Source organism: Sus scrofa, chromosome 9 (assembly GCF_000003025.6).
Source record: "Sus scrofa isolate TJ Tabasco breed Duroc chromosome 9, Sscrofa11.1, whole genome shotgun sequence".
NCBI classification, from domain to species: Eukaryota; Metazoa; Chordata; class Mammalia; order Artiodactyla; family Suidae; genus Sus; species Sus scrofa.
Window position 1 is genome coordinate 65,194,270 of NC_010451.4, and position 17,035 is coordinate 65,211,304.

At 38.8% G+C, this 17,035-nt stretch overlaps 1 protein-coding gene across 4 annotated transcripts in view; it reads left to right on the forward strand.

The window, feature by feature from the left end:
• MDM4 (MDM4, p53 regulator) overlaps nt 1-17,035 on the forward strand; it is a 44,260-nt gene that overhangs the window by 18,782 nt on the left and 8,443 nt on the right. For 3 of the 4 annotated variants that reach the window (XM_013989569.2, XM_021063228.1, XM_021063227.1), the window contains exons 4-10: nt 1,448-1,581; nt 2,958-3,013; nt 6,965-7,032; nt 7,730-7,829; nt 11,043-11,203; nt 13,195-13,344; nt 16,059-16,139. In XM_013989569.2, the coding sequence (XP_013845023.2) occupies nt 1,448-1,581; nt 2,958-3,013; nt 6,965-7,032; nt 7,730-7,829; nt 11,043-11,203; nt 13,195-13,344; nt 16,059-16,139 (750 nt within the window). The remainder of the gene's footprint in view (nt 1-1,447; nt 1,582-2,957; nt 3,014-6,964; nt 7,033-7,729; nt 7,830-11,042; nt 11,204-13,194; nt 13,345-16,058; nt 16,140-17,035) is intronic. The other variant, XR_002335784.1, reaches the window with a different exon arrangement.

Sequence of the window (17,035 nt, forward strand, 5' to 3'; positions counted from 1 at the left end):
TGTTTTATGGAGAAAAAGTTGGGCAGAGTAGGTTTATACAATAAGCCCTCTATTATGAATCTTGATGCTACCTGATGCATAAAGAGGAATTTCCTAGTTTTTTACGTTTATTTTTTATTTTTGTCCACACCTGTGGTATGTGGAAGTTCCCAGGCCAGGGAACCTGCACCACAGCAGCAGTCTGTGCCACTGCAGTGACAATGGCAGATCCTTAACCTGCTTTGATATGAGAGAACTCCTATTTTTTTATTTTTAAATATTGGCTCTCAGTGTGTGCATTGAGGCAGTGTGGTATAATGAGAATAGTATATACAGGTTTAGAGTAGTGTTTAAAAGTAGTAGATTTGTTTTTTTCTGAAAGCTGGACAGACGTAAGACTTCTTTTTCTTATAGTAGATGTTCTTCCCCATCTTCTTTTTCTCTAGACATTTTATAGGATAGGAGAGCTCCCTTATTATTGGGACATGTTGTTTGGGATGAAAGGAGCCTAAGAGCATCATTGCTCCAATATACTGGGAACAGTATTCAGAAAATTTTTGTGCAAATATCTAATAAGTCTTAAGAAGTTAGGACCTAAAGATATCTTTAGATAGCTGCCGTGGTCTGCTTGTGATCTGTGACAAAAATTTTTACTATCATTAAGTGAACTTAAGAATTGAGCAATTAAAAAAAATTATCACCTGGAAGAAACATTAGGCAAATTAGATAATTTAAAAATTTTGAATCATGAACTTGTCTGCCATTCCCTTCCATTTTGTGAACTTTATGGAAAGGGTCAGATGGACTAAATTTTGTTTGAGAAACTCTTAAATTCTGTTTTATTCACTTATAGTGCTGATGGCTTATTAACCATAGTAATACATTTGCCAAAAAGACTAAAGTAAACACACAACCAGAGCCTATAGTAGTTATGTGCTCCTGGACTTGGAAAATATTTTTATGATCCAGGTGAGTTTGAAATTTATTACTTGAGTTCCCTGATGGCCTAGTGGTTAAGGATCTGGTGTTATTACTGTGGCTCAGGCTCAGGTCACTGATGTGGTGCAAGTTTGATCCCTGGCCCAGGAACTAATGTACGCTATGGGCATAGCCAAAAAAAAAAAAAAAAAGTTCATTACTTCTAATATTAGCACAGACCCCATTATTTGGATTGGCGAGAACATTTTTAAGGGGATACTAGGTTAATTCACCTCTTTTTCTCATTATCAGACCAGTACCTTTCTATTCTGTTAGGTACAGGTCTGTTAGTGTTTAGAATGATAATAAGTAGATAAAACTAGCAGTTGGGGGTAAGTTTCCTGTTGTAGAACCCCTAACACACTGTCAGTCATGTTTATAATATGTTATCTCTTTCTCTAGCTAACTAACTTACCTTATCTCCTTAATTTTTTAATTAATCTGGGCAGCATCTGGGTAGATCTCTTCATGATGTTTTATTCCTATGAAGGTCATGCACTATCTAGGCCAGTATATAATGGTGAAGCAGCTTTACGATCAGCAGGAACAACATATGGTATATTGTGGTGGAGATCTTTTGGGAGAACTACTGGGTCGTCAGAGCTTCTCCGTGAAAGATCCAAGGTAAAACGAGTGGGGGTTTGCTTATCTTTTGGGGTGCTTATACCTAACCACCTAATTTCCATAGGCTATTTATGGTTGTTTAATACTTTAGTCACCAAATATTTAAGGGCCTACGTATGTCAGGTGACTGTGAGGCATGAGGCCGTAGTAGTGAGCAACACAGTCTCTGATTTTATGGAGCTTAAAGAGTAGTGAGACAGTAGATATATCAGGAGTTCCCATTGTGGCGCAGTGGTTAACGAATCTGACTAGGAACCATGAGGTTGTGGGTTTGATCCCTGGCCTCGCTCCATGGGTTAAGGATCTGGCGTGGCCGTGAGCTGTGGTGTAGGTTGAAGATGTGGCTCGGATCCCGCATTGCTATGCCTGTGGTGTAGGCTGGCGGCTACAGCTCTGTTTCAACCCCTAGCGTGGGAACATCCATATACCTCGGATGCAGCCCTAAAAAGCCAAAAAAAAAAAAAAAAAAAAAAAAGATCACATTATACAGGGTAAAATTATACTGTGATAAGTGTTACGTAGAAGAGGTACATAAAGCTGTGTTGGGGGGTGGGATTTAGGGTCTCAGAAATAAAGAAAAGATTTTTCAAGGAATTGATATTAGAGCTGAGAGCTGAAGGATAAAATTAAAGAGTCAGTTAGAGGGAGCTAATTGAAGGAGAGCTTCTGGCAGATTGAGCATCATGTGTAAAGGCCTAGGTAGGAGGGAGCTTGATGTGGCCAAGTTAAAATATTGTGAAAGAGTTGTGGTAGAGAAATCTGGACTGCAGGGCAGTTCAAGGTTGATAATGGGCTTCGTAAGAATCACAGTAGAGCTCTTCTGACCTGTTGCATGCCATTCTCCTGCTTCATGGGATAAATGGTTATTAACTTACACAGTCAAAAGCTAGTGATTGAGAAGTCAGTGTTCTCTTTCTCTCTATAGCTTCTTGAGAACTGTTTCTTCTAAGACTCCCTTCCACCCCCACTCCCCAGTAAAATGTAAAGCTTAAGGAAGGAAGGAAAGGAAATCAGAAAATGTAAATTTTTTTTTTTAATGGGAGCCAGTAACACAAGGGCTTGGGTAGTAACATATTGGTAATTATTTAATATTAAAAAAAATCTATTCTGGAGTTCCTTGGTGGCCCAGCAGTTAAAGACCTGACATTGCTACTGCTGTGGCTCAGGTCACTGCTGTGGTGTGGGTTTGATCCCAGGTCCAGGAACTTCTGCGTGCCACAGGTGTGGCCAAAAAAAAAAAAAAATTCTATTCTGGGGAAGAAATTCTGCCTCATATTTATTATCATAGACAAAGTCTGGAGATAGCATATTAGAAATATACTTAACATTTTAATGGAAAACCGTGGGCTTATTAATTTTTTTTATCTCTTTGACAGCCCTCTCTATGATATGCTAAGAAAGAATCTTGTCACTTTAGCTACTGCTACTACAGGTATGTCGCATTATATTTCTTCAGTCTCTATCACAGTTTTGAGTTTAAGAGGGCAAATCATGGGAAAACAAGGAATATCAAGATGGAAATTGAATGCTATTTTGCCTGACTAGGAGGGATATCTGTCACACAGAATGTTCCTATGTTATTTGACTTTTTGTTGTGAGAATTTTCAAATATACTTAAAATAGAGATTAGTATAAGTAATGCCCGCCTTTTAGACTTAGTGATTGTTAATGTTTTACCATATTTACTTCACCTATACAGGCTTTTATTTTTTCTTTTTAGGGCTGCACTGGTGGCATTTGGAAGTTCCCAGGCTAGGGGTTGAATTGGAACTGCAGCTGCCAGCTCACACCACAGCCATAGCAACTCGGGATCCGAGCTGCATCCTTGGCCTACACTGCAGCTTGAGGCAACGCCGGATCCTTAACCCACTAAGTGAGGCCTGGGATTGAACCCACCTCCTCATGGATATTAGTTGGGTTCTTAACCTGCTGAGCCACAACAGGAACTCCTAGAACTACAACGGAAACGCCCTACACAGGCTTTTAAAATCTCTAACAGTTAGATAAGGGCTCTTTTTCCTTCAGACATAACTGCAGTGCCAATTATTACACCCAACAAAATTAATAATAATAAAACAAATCGTAATTTCATAATACTGCCCAATAGCTAGTTCATATATGGTTAACCCCAGTTATTTCAGAGATGTCTTTTACATTTGACTTGTACATTTGGTCGATGTGTCTGAAGTATCTTTAATCTATAAAATTTAACCTTCCTTTTGTTATGTCATTTATTTGTTGAAGAAATGGATCATTTGTCCTGTAGAATTTCCCACATTCTTGTTTGCAGATTGTATCCTTGTGATGTTGTTTAACATGTTTCTTTATCTCTTCTGTTTTGGGTAACAAATAGTGCTTGGATAGATTCAAGTTTAAATTTTTTGAGGACAAGGTTTATAGGTGGTGCTTTATACATCTGTTGCATCACATCAAAGCCATGTAAGATCTGCTTGTTCCTCTTTCAGTGATGTTTAGATTCTGTGGGTTATGTGGCGTCCCTGATCCATCTGTTATAAAGGTCCCCCAAGAACCTTTCACCTAAAGGTTTTAACTTTGTGTTACTTGAATGCCAATTTGTCTAATTCTTTGCTTTATTCTATACCTTTTAAATACTCCCCTTTGAGTTTAATTTATTAGGTATGTGCAGCAAACTGCTGTCTTAAGTATAGCGTATTAGAAATATGTGAATAAACTGGATGCAACTGAAATGTAACCCTCTCACTCAGATAATGAACCTTTCCTTTTTCCATTCCTTCATGAAGCGCTTTTGTGAGTTTCAAATCAGATTTTAGATAACATTGTCCTTTGAAGAAAGCCCAAGTTTGTAATCCTTTTAGATCGGCTATTTTCCAATAGTTTACTGAAACAGATTGAAAACAAATCCATTCCTAATAAAGATTTACACTTAAAAATGACATCAGAGGGACTTTGCTCTCATATTGAAATGTGATTTTTGGGGAGTTCCCTTCTGGCACAGTGGGTTAAAGATCTGGCATTGTCATTGCAGTGGCTTGGGTTGCTGTTATAGAGAGGGTTCAGTCCCTGGCCTGGGAACTTGTGTGTCATGGGTCTGGCCAAAAACAAAAAAAGGAATGTGATTTTGAACTTACTGAATTTTGAAGCCTGTTGGTTTGATTGAGCCAGTTGCCCACTTCACCCAACTATAAATTTCTGTTTGAGAGGAAAGGCCTTGCAAATGAGAGGGTGCATTATTGAAATTCAGTCACTTGTGAAATAGTGCGGTTTTCCTGGGATAGTCACTACAGACTTAAAATACACAGAGGATTTTATATTTGGTGATCTCTTCTTTCAGTATAATTTGCTTTCTGATTGATCTGTTCTCTGAATATCTAGAATAGGTAAAATTCTCACTTTCTCTCATTTTCTTTATTGCACTTAGCAAAATTTAACATGCCGTATATTAAAATGAACACTTTTATAACAAACATTTCAATCTGTCCTCACAACTCCATGAGGAAGGTCTGGAGATGAAGAAACTGAAGTTTTGGGTTTTTTTTTAGTAGAACAAGTAATTTGTCTGAGATAAGAGGTAGAGCAGATGTTTCTGACTATCTAGTCCTTGCCCTTTCCTTTTGTGCCACACACTGCTGTTTCCTTAACCTTTGCTTGTAACAGAGTTTGCCCCAATTAATTTTTTAACACATTAAACAAAAATCTGAACATTAACTCTTTAAAGCATTTTCTTCTTTAATTTACCATTTTGAAATGATATCAGTTAAAAAATGTTACAGAGGTATTAAAAAGAGTTTCATATACTCTTTATCCAGTTTCTGCAAATGGTAACATCTTACATAAGCATAGTGCAGTGATCAAAAACAGGCCAGGAAATTTCCCCAAAGCAATTTTGATTGATTGTCCGTTCTGGACCTGAACTTATTAGTGGTTATGGTTGGCCTTCTCTGTTGATCTTCATAAGTTGGGTTGCATGTGTTTTATTTGAAGGGACAAATGAGAAAAATGTTTTCCATATCAACTGTTTTATACCTTGGCAAATGAGATAAACCTTTTATTTTGATGGTTGAAGAAATGAAGTGAAGGTGGTTCTTTATAAATCATTTCTCCAAATTTCCACATGTATTCTAATAAAATGAAATATATATGACAAATTTTATATTTTAAGATGCCTTATACATTGTAGCTTTCCCTAATAATTTATTTTTGCTTCTAATTGTTTTAACCTAAGTAAGGTAGTAAGTCTTTAGAACTAAAAATGCCAGGAGTCAAATTACTTTATTAAAGAAATGCTTCACTGCATTGTACGTTAGTTGATCTCTGAAGACCAGTGTGGTCAAAAAATGTATCTCCATTTATCTTTAAAAATGTTTCTAGAAATAATGCTCTCTATTATTACAATTTTAAAAATGTTTGCTTTGTGTAAAACCACTGAATTGTCAGACCAGTTAGTTGTAGGATCTTTATTCTTTCCCTGGCAAAGTCTTTATTGGATGAGGATGATGTTTTCCATAGTGTCTTAGTTCTGGACCTGATAGTAGCTGATGAACCCAATCTATGATAGACCTATGTGGGTGCATATAGTTACATATAGCCTTACATAATGAGTGGTCCAAGTTGTTACGTTTTCTGCATCTTGTTCTTTTCCTGTAGATAAGTTTTCATCCTCTGTTCTGCTTGAAAAATTTTAAAGGCCTTGAAATACATTTTTCTAAGAATTTCTCTTAGGTGATTCTTTTCTTTGCTTCCTTTTGGCCTTGAGAAAAACTTTAGCTGCTTCCTCTTCCTTCTTAGGCAATGTTTATAGGAACTGGAAAAAAAGAAGACTTGTTGATTAAAAAAACTAATCTATATTCAGGTGGTGGAAATTTAAACTGTGAAATCATCATTGACACTTGGAGTGTAAGTTTACATGAGGATGCCGCTATTGTGTCATAAAGCAAGTGGGAAAAATTGCATATTTTTAGATTTCATAATCCTGTATAATTTTAACACTTGAAAATAAAATTAAATTAAAAGCCAAATTTTTTTTCTTATTGTTTACAATTTAGGCCAAGTAGGAAGTACACCTATAGGAATAAGTGATAAAATACTCTCCATTTTTCCATGCTTAGAATCACTTTCTGTATTAAATTTGAGAGTATGCTATGGAAGAACATTTTTTTTAGACGTTTTTCACTTTTCTTCAGATGATGTTTTGATAATATATTTTGAACATACCTCTCTTGGTCTATGCCTTTTTTATTAGTTTCGGTTTTTCCTTTTGGATGAGAGGCTTGTCCAGTCAAAATGGAGAAGTACATCTTTAGGGACCAAACCTGGCTGCAGGGTTGTTTGCTGAGGTCCTTTTGGTGTGGAAAGAATGGTTATTACCAGGGAAGGTTTTCCTTTTGTTTTACTTGCTATCCAGATGCTGCTCAGACTCTCGCTCTCGCACAGGATCACAGTATGGATATTCCAAGTCAAGACCAACTGAAGGTAAAATCACCACACGGTGACTTCTTTTGTTGTACAGAGTGGCCCCTTCTCTGTACCTATGATCTTGGATTCCCAAGACCTTTCCCTGAATATGGTAAGAATTTAATACGAAAGGTTCTTGGGAGTTCACAGACTAGGGACAGAGTGAACCTTCTCTGTTCTGCCCATAACAGAGTTCCAGTCTCTGAATCTTTCTTTGGGATGTAGCACTTCTGATCTTCAGTTCTTCCAGTTGCATTTTCTTTGGGGTTTGTATATACCTGTTTGTGTGATGGTGTATGTACATAGGTGTTTGAGGAAATTGCTTAATTAGATTTTTAACAGGCTTGTTGTAGTTAACTTCATGTCAGACCATTTCTTAAAGCTTCCCAAAGCTGGGACAACTTTATGATCATCTTGGTATATGGCGAGGGTTTCATGTTTTCTGAATTATGCCTAATATTGTGTAGGCTAGAGGATTTATATTGATAGCCTGTTTTTAACAGTAGATTTTAGCCTTTTGTGGAAATGTTTTTCCCCACAGTAGGTTGAGGACAGGTGTTGCTTTATTTGATGACTGTTGTAAACTTCAGAGTTTTCCTTTCTTGTGCGTAACCCATTGTGTCGCACACTAACTGGTGAGCCAGAATGGAACTGCTACATCCCCTGGTCTCAGTCATTGCTATTACACTGATAGGTGCCTTTCCCTTCTTTTCAGCAAAGCGTAGAAGAAAGTTCTAATTCCAGGAAAAGAACCGAAGAAGACAATATTCCTGCACTGCCTACCTCACAGCATAAATGCAAAAATTCTAGAGAGGGTAAGTTTTGGATTAAGGCTATGTAGACTTTTCTCTCTCTTCCTCTCTTTTTATTTTTTATTTTCTTGGCTGTGTCTGCAGCGCAGAAGTTCCTGGGCCAGGGATTGAACCTACACTATAGCAGCGACACTGCTAGATCCTTAAACCTGCTGAACCACCAGCGAACTCCTTCTTTCTTTTTTGGTGGTGACTTTTAGAAATGGCATCTGTCCATATTAAGCAGTAGCAGTAATTACAACTGTTACGTAGAAAACTCAGAAATAATAATGCCGTCTCTTTGCATGTGAAGTAGTGGGGGCATATGTCATACTTACTTTTCATTCTTTTCTGAAAATCTTCTTTTTACCCTAGTCACCACTGCTAACTTTGAAGGAGATGGTAGTGCTCTTTTAGCAACACACGATGACTGGGTTGGAGCAAGAGCTTTCCTTTAGCTAGCAAGCTACTAGAAAATAGCCTCATGTTATCAGTTTGCCACCTGGCAACTCAGATGCCCTTGGCTTTTTATTTATTTATTTATTTATTTTGTCTTTTTTGTCCTTTTAGGACTGCACCTGTGGCATATGGAGGTTCCCAGGCTAGGGGTCTAATCGGAGCTGTACCTGCCAGCCTACGCCACAGCCACAGCAACGCAGGATCCAAGCTGAGTCTGTGACCTACACCACAGCTCACGACAGGAACTCCCTGCCTTCGCCTTTTAAACCTTGGCACCCTTGTGTGGGTTGATCTGGTTAGAATTTTTATTTGTATTTGTCTGCCTGAGGCAAAGTCTAATTTTCGTAGATTTTAAAAGTTTGCAAAGATGTAAAATATTCTTCATATTTAATAGAAGCCTATTAGTTCCTTTGCCTTTGGATGGTAGTTATAAGATCTTTGCCATTTCATACTAGATATGATATGGTCAGGTTAAGCAAGTTGGTTGACATTTTGGAAGTTTTCCCCAAAACCCTACTTTATAAAATAGTTCTTAAAATTTTTTCTACAAAGATATATAAAATCGTAAATTCCTCGAAGATATTTTATAGCAGGATGGTTTCTAGCGTAGGTACCTGACTCACCCTTGCAAAATTGGCAGGTTAGACCTCTAGCAACATTCCAGAAAATTATGCTCCTAAAATTGTTCTAAATGTTAAATTAAAATTTAATCTGTTTATCATGCTGCATTGTTTTCTTCAGATTGCGTTTTGGATATAAACTGAATTTTAGGCTTCCTAGTTACCTTGGAGCTTGTATGGTATTAAATGTGTCATTTTGTTTCTTTAAATACAGGTCCTCGTTTATTTTCTACTCAGAAGGCTGTTTAAAATATAAAAACAGCCAGTTAAGGAGAGTCTATGTAGCTTGTGCTGTAAATTTTGAGAATAAATAGCTTAGTGTTTTCAGGAAGGTGTACAGGTAGAAAGGGCAGAATTTTTTTATGTGGAAAGAATGGCCTGTTTTCATTCCCTTTACAGGAACTTATAGAGCTTGAATAGTTGAAAATAACTGTAGTGTGGCACCAGATCAGGAATTAGGTTTATCATAGGTTCAGCAATGAATAAGCAAAAGGTAGTTAAAGTTTCCCTGAGCACAGGTGTGCCATTTCACAGACAGGAACAACATAATTTATAAGTACGTAGAGTAACATTTTGTTTTGACAGGGATCTGTTTATCACAGAAATTTTTTCCAACCATAGGTACACATGTGTTTAGCACATTTAAACAACTTTGGTTGCCATTGGCATGCTTAGTGCATTGGGAAGAGGTGGAAGAGAGTCACAAGTAGAAAAAGAGTAAAACACAATGAAATCAGTTGGACAATGGGAAAGGAGAAAAAGAATTTCATGTGGTAGCAACAAACTTAGGTTAGTAACTCCCTTGAACATCATTTTAGATGTACAACAGGAGATCTTTTATTTGGAGCATGTGTACCCTTAATATGTCTTGGATTTGCAATATTTCTAGATTTTCTGAAGAGCCCATTGAGCCAGAAGGGACATATGTCTATATTTATTTGGATACCCTACAGTTCAGTGTTTCATAGTGGTTGTTACCTATCAGAACATGAATCCTTTGAGAAACGTCTGAAAGTGTGTGGTACCAGTGAGACTCCCTGGACAATCTTGTGATTACCCATTATGGTCTGTACCACTTTGCTTCCATGTCAAGGGTTGGACTCCACTGTGCAGTCCACTGGATTAAGCCATTGTCAGGTATCATCTATTAGGGCAAGTCATTCTTTCGTTATAATAATAGAGATTTTTAAAATTACCACTGAATGACTATTTAGAAATCCTTTTTTTTTTTTTTTTTTGCTTTTTGCTTTTTAGGGCCGAACCTGTGGATATGGAAGTTCCCAGGCTAGGGGTCAAATCAGAGCTATAGCTGCTGGCCTACGCCACAGCCACAGCAATGCTGAATCTAAGCCATGTCTGTGACCCACACCACAGTTCATGGCAACACTGGATCTTTAACCCACTGAGCAAGGCCAGGGATTAAACCCACATCCTCATGGATACTAGTCAGATTTGTTACCGCTGAGCCACAGCTGGAACTTTTTAGAAATCCTTTTAGAACAATGCCATTATTTGGATGCTTTCAGAATTTAGATTTCTTAGTTTTTTGGTTTTTTTTTTTTTTGTCTTTTCTTGAGCCACTCCCCTGACATATGGAGGTTCCCAGGCTAGGGGTCTAATCAGAGCTGTAGTCACCGGCCTACACCAGAGCCACAGCAACGCAAGATCCGAGCCACGTCTGCGACCCACACCACAGCTCACAGCAATGCTGGATCCTTAACCCACTGAGCAAGGCCAGGGATCGAACCCGCAACCTTATGGTTCCTAGTCAGATTCGTTAACCACTGCGCCATGACAGGAACTCCCCCAGAATTTAGATTTCTTAATGAATGATATCTAGTGTCATTATTTGCTAATGAAGCCAAACAGGGGAGGAAGGAGATTTGGGCTCAAAACTGAAACAGGTATTTGATTTTTAATTCATTTTACTGGGAAGAGAAATTTCTTTTCCTTTTTTTTTTTGATCATACCTGTGGCATGCAGAAGTTTCTGGGCTAGGGATTGAATCCATGCCATAGCAGTGATAACACTGGATCTTTACCTGCTGAGTCACCAGGGAACTCCTTGTCTTATAAAAATAGATTGTAAATATTATAGAGTCTTGATTCTTAAGTGTTGTGTGCAGAGTTTATCGTCCTTTTTTGTTTGACTTTTGTAGATGAAGATGTGGTAGAAAATTTAACCCAAGATGAGACATCAAGACTGGACCTCGGGTTTGAGGAGTGGGATGTAGCCGGCCTGCCTTGGTGGTTTTTGGGAAACTTGAGAAACAACTATACACCTAGAAGTAATGGCTCAACTGATTTACAGACAAATCAGGTAAATCTGACATTTGAAGAGAAACCTTTTTTTCTTTTGAAAGGGTAACATTCTTGGTTACTCCTGACCCTATGTTATATCCTCTAAGAATTCCCATTTGGTGCTACAACTTTTTTTTTTTTTGCTTTTTAGGGCCGCACCTGTAGCGTATGGAGGTTCCCAGGCTAGGGGTTGAATCGGAGTTACAGCTGCCAGCCTATGACACAGCCGTAGCAACACAGGATCTGAGCCACATCTGCGACCGACACCACAGCTCACAGCAACAGCTGGATCCTTAGCCCACTGAGCAAGGCCAGGGATCAATCTTGAAACCTCACAGTTACTAGTTGGATTTGTATCTGTTTCTGCTGTGCCACAACAGGAACTTCCAGTGCTTCAACTTTTAAGTTCCATCTTTATGCATACAGCCCAAATCTTTTTTTTTTTTTTTGTCTTTTTGTCTTTTTGCCTTTTCTAGGGCTGCTCCCACAGCATATGGAGGTTCCCAGGCTAGGGGTCGAATTGGAGCTGTAGCCACCGGCCTACGCCAGAGCCACAGCAACTCGGGATCTGAGCCGCATCTGCGACCTACACTGCAGCTCACAGCAACGCTGGATCCTTAGCCCACTGAGCAAGGCCAGGGATCGAACCCAAAACCTCATGGTTCCTAGTCGGATTCGTTAACCATTGCGCCGCGACGGGAACTCCAAGTATTAATTTTTTTTTTTTTGGTCTTTTTGCTTTTTTCTAGGACTGCTTCCTGCGGCATATGGAGGTTCCCAGGCTAGGGGTCTAATCGGAGCTGTAGCCACTGGCCTACGCCACAGCCACAGCAACTCGGAATCCGAGCCTCGTCTGTGACCTACACCACAGCTCATGGCAATCCCGGATCCTTGACCCACTGAGCAAGGCCAGGGATCGAACCCACAACCTCATGGTTCCTAGTCGGGTTTGTCTCTGCTGCGCCACAATGGGAACTCCCCTATTATTATGTCTTATTTACTTGTTACCTGTTTGACCCCACTGAAATATAAGCCCAGGACTTTTGTATTACTGCCCACTCTATTCTATTGCCTAGTATCTAGAGCAGTATCTGACACATAATAGACAGTGGCTATTTGTTCAGTAAAAAATGGACATATAATAGTGGCAAAATAATAAGTTCTCATGAATATTGTAGGAAAAATATGTTAAAGTATCCACAGGTGAAAGCAGAAAGTTATATTTAAAGTTGTTAAGAAAGAAGTGTTAGGGAGTTCCTGTAGTGGCTTAGCAGAAATGAATCTGACTAGTATCCATGAGGACACAAGTTTGATCCCTGACCTCATTCAGTGGATTGGGGATCTGGCATTGCCATGAGCTGTGGTAGAGGTTGCAGACGCAGCTCGGATCCTGCGTTGCTGTGCCTGTGGTGTAGGCCTGCAGCTTCAGCTCTTATTCAACTCCTAGCCTGGAAACTTAACACATGCTTAACTTAATGTAAGTATGGCCCTAAAAAAAAAAAAAGAAAGGAAGAAGTGTTGTATACCAGCTTTACCTCAATAAAATCTTTTTAAAAAAGGAGTTCAGAAAGGAGACAGAAGGTTTGAGTTCCATCAATATTTCTCATATTTCTTTAATAAACATCACTGGCTATTAAAGGAAAGGTTATGTCATAAATAATAGAAAGTTTCTAGGTCCTTAGAGAGCCACCTGTAGAAAGGAATGTAGAGAATGGATTCTTTTTAGTTGAGCAATTATAAGTTTTTAGGCTTTAAGTGCTTTTAAGTGCTTTAATACTCTTTCTCAGGTGTTAGGCCTAATTTACTGTTAAAATAGAAAATTCCTTGCCAGGTGCTCTTTTATCCCCCCATTAGTTTATACATAGTAGGTGCCAAGTAGATATCTGCTGTAGAGAGACTAGGCATTCTCTTGAGATGTGTGAGGACAGTGAGTGTGGGGTTCATTTATGTTGGTAAAACATCCCTGATAAGCCTCGGACTACAAAAGCTCATGTTGGTGTTTTCTTTTAGGATATTGGTACTGCCATTGTTTCAGACACCACAGATGACTTGTGGTTTTTGAATGAGTCTGTATCAGAGCAGTTTGGTATTGGAATAAAAGTTGAAGCTGCTGATACTGAACAAACAAGTGAAGAAGTAGGGAAGGTGAGAGATAAAAAGGTATGTTGTAGAAAAATTTCGGGCCTTGATTATATTTCCTTGCATGTAGTATAATCTTTTCAGATATGGTGACCTGACACTATGCTGCTTTGTACAACGAATGACTCATGTATCCTCCCTTGTATTTTTTTTAATATTTTCCTATATCCAGTTTTAAGATTGACATTAAGTTAACTAAGCCTGTCTTAAAAATAGGACAGGACTTCATGGGTAAAGCTCCTACTGTGTTAGAAGCAATAAAGTACCCTTTTCCTGCTTGTCCAATCTCTTATTGTGGAGTTTTTTTCTTTTAGGCAAAGTTCTGCATGGCCACAATAACCTGTAGGAAAAAAAAAAATCCTTATTTCTTAGATTTCTCAATAGTTTTCATACCTGTTTTATACCTAATGGAACCAGAACGCCGAGGTCTTACTACGTATTTTATTTTATTAAAAAATTGTGGGGGGGAGTTCCCATCGTGGCTCAGTGGTTAACGAATCCAACTAGTATCCATGAGGATGAGGGTTTGATCCCTGGCCTTGCTCAGTGGGTTAAGGCTTGGGCGTTGCCGTGAGCTGTGGTGTAGGTTGCAGATGCGGCTTGTCTCGGATCTGGCGTTACTGTGGCTGTGGTGTAGGCTGGCAGCTGTAGCTCTGATTAGACCCCTAACCTGGGAACCTCCATGTGCTTCGGGTGCAGCCCCTTAAAAAAAGGCAAAAAACAAAAAAAAAATTGGGGGGTTGGGCACACCTGTGGTATGCAGAAGTTCCTGGACCAGAGATTGAACCTACACCACATCAGCCACCTGAGCCACAGCAGTGGTAGTACCAGATCCCCAACCCACTGAGCCACCAGAAAACTCCGTTACATATTTTAGAGTTTACATAGGGGAAAAACAGAGCTAGAATACACATGGTGTGAGCACATCAAGAGTCATACAAACACATGCTCAAATCTCTAAAGATATTGGGCTATAGATCCAGTACTGACATGGGTAAGCTTCTCAGTAAATAGCGATTGAATACATAGAGCAAAAACCAGACATAAATTGCATCTTTTGATTTAAGGGATTTTTGTAGTAATTTAGGTCCCTGAAGGATTTGTTCTAGATACTGGTATGTTTGTGGTGGGCAGATAGATACCTTGGATTTGTTGAGCTAGTTATTTGGGGTTAACATTAGAAGGGAGTGCAAGTGGCAAGAATGAAGACAAAGGTGACATTTGGAAACTTCTCTAGAGACAGATGGGGCTTAAAATACTTTTTTTTTTTTCCTTTTTACGGCCGCATCTGCAGCATGTGAAAGTTCCCAGGCTAGGGGTCGAATTCGAGCTGCATCTGCTGGCCTATGCCACAACTACAGCCACATGAATACCAAATCTGAGCTGCGTCTGTGACCTACGCTGCAGCTTATGGCAACACCAGCTCCTTAACCCACTGAGCAAGGCCAGGGATTGAACCCTCATCCTCACGGACACTATGGCATGTTCTTAACCCACTGAGCCACAGTGGGAACTCTTTTTTTTTTTCTTGAAATACTTGAACTTTTCTGAGAATGTTGCTATATAGTGGTTCATAATTCTGTCGTAATTTTTTTTTTTTTTTTTTAAATGGCTACACCTGCAGCATATGGAAGTTCCCAGGCCAGGGACTGAATCTGAGCTGCAGCTGCAACCTCTGCCATAGCTGTGGCAATGCCAAATCCTTTAGCCCACTGCACCTTCAGGTATTGAACCTGCATTAGCAGCAGCCCAAACTGCTTCATTCAGATTCTTAACCCACTGCACCACAGCGGGAACTCATATCATAATTGGTTTTATTCCAATCACTAGATTGCAAAACTTGGGTTTTAATTTTTAGAATTTTAAATTTTAAAATTTATTTATTTATTTATTTTTTAAATTTTTTCGCCTTTCATCTTTTTAGGGCCTCACCCTCGGCATGTGGAGGTTCCCAGGCTAGGGGTCTTATCGGAGCTGTTGCTGCCGGCGGCCTACACCAGAATCACAGCAACGCCAGATCCGAGCTGCATCTGCAAACGGACACCACAGCTCATGGCAACGCCGGATCCTTAACCCACTGAGCGAGGCCAGGGATCGAACCTGCAACCTCATGGTTCCCACTCAGATTCGTTTCCACTGCACCACGACCTGAACTCCTAAAATTTAAAATTTAGAAGACACTTTCTGCATTTCTTGACTTTTGTTTTCTAATCCATGGCATGTCATGTTTTTACAGGACAGCCAGAAGATCACATAACAAACTTTACTTTTGAGTATGAAAAGTAAAATTTTACAGTACTTTATTTTGTTCTTCACATCTGAGTTCTTTATTTTATATGGTGCTTTTTATTTCCATTTTCTCATGGAATCCTGTTTTATTAATCCTGTGAATGCCTACCTAGATTTTCAAGATAAAATATTTCCACAGTTAATGATTTGTGCTCTGATATTCTTTATTTAAGGTCATAAATTTGGGAACCCTCTCCCTTCTGAATGCATAAGATATTTGGTCACCCTTCTAGGTGCTTTTCAATCATTTATTTTGCTGAAATGCCAACTAGGTTTGTACAGAATCATGTTTTTGGTCTCACATCTAAGCTGTCTCCTTCTTAAAGTGCTAGTGATAGGAGTAGAATGTGAGTTTTAAACTTGAAGCTCTGTTATCATTTTGCTCTCAGGTAATAACCTCATCTAAAATAGGTAAACCTTACTAAGAAATGTGTTTGCCTTCTCAGGTGATTGAAGTGGGAAAAAATGATGACCTTGAGGACTCTAAGTCCATAGACGATGATACTGATATAGAAGTTACGTCTGAGGTATGAATTTCTAGTAAAAGAGCTGTTTTATACCCTCTAACTCTTCAGATGTTAATGTTCTAGCGGTTCACTTGTTGAAGAATCTGTTTTCCCCCAATTTCTATCTACTTTTCTTAGGTGTTAGGAGATACTGGTTTCTTTATATCTTGTTAGACATTTTTACTGGGATTTGAGAAGAGAATGGGGTGAGTTGATCTAATCCTGTCCCAACCTTGAAAAGAGATGACTTAAATGCCTTTCTCCTTGCTTTGAAATCTCTGGACATTACACCATTATGCTGGATACACAGTTATTCAAAATAGTCCAGTTCTACTTTCCCGCTGAACACCTGTCTAATCCCAAAGATAGACCTACAAGCTATTTAAAATTCTTTGTCAAGTATAAAAATAATACTTTTGATGCATTCTTAAATAGAAACAAATGTAAAATGACTTAATTTCTATATAGGTTTATATGAATGGAGTGCTAATAAATGAAGATTGTTTATTAAGCTGTTAGGTATGGATTTGTTGCCAATTGGCAATTCAAGTCTAGGCTCAAATGTATACCTTGCCTTTCTTTTCACACTAGTTCCCCATTTCCCTTTTAGTACTTCCCTCCGATAATTCCCTGTGGGAGGAAGGGTGGTGGCGGAAGGATAAGGAGGGGATTTTACATTTTGCTGCTTGGGGGTATAAACATTTTAGGTTGTCTCCGATGTTGATCCTGTCCCCCAACTCCCACCCCACCACTACTGACTGTTATGGTAATTCATTGTAAATTATTTGTCTGTGCATAGGTAACTAATAAAGTGTTGCTGACCACAATACAAATAACAGAGATAAGTGTTTTCCATCTTAATCAGACTTTTGAGGCTACTTGGGCCAAGAAAACCTATTTAAGCAAATAGGTTATAT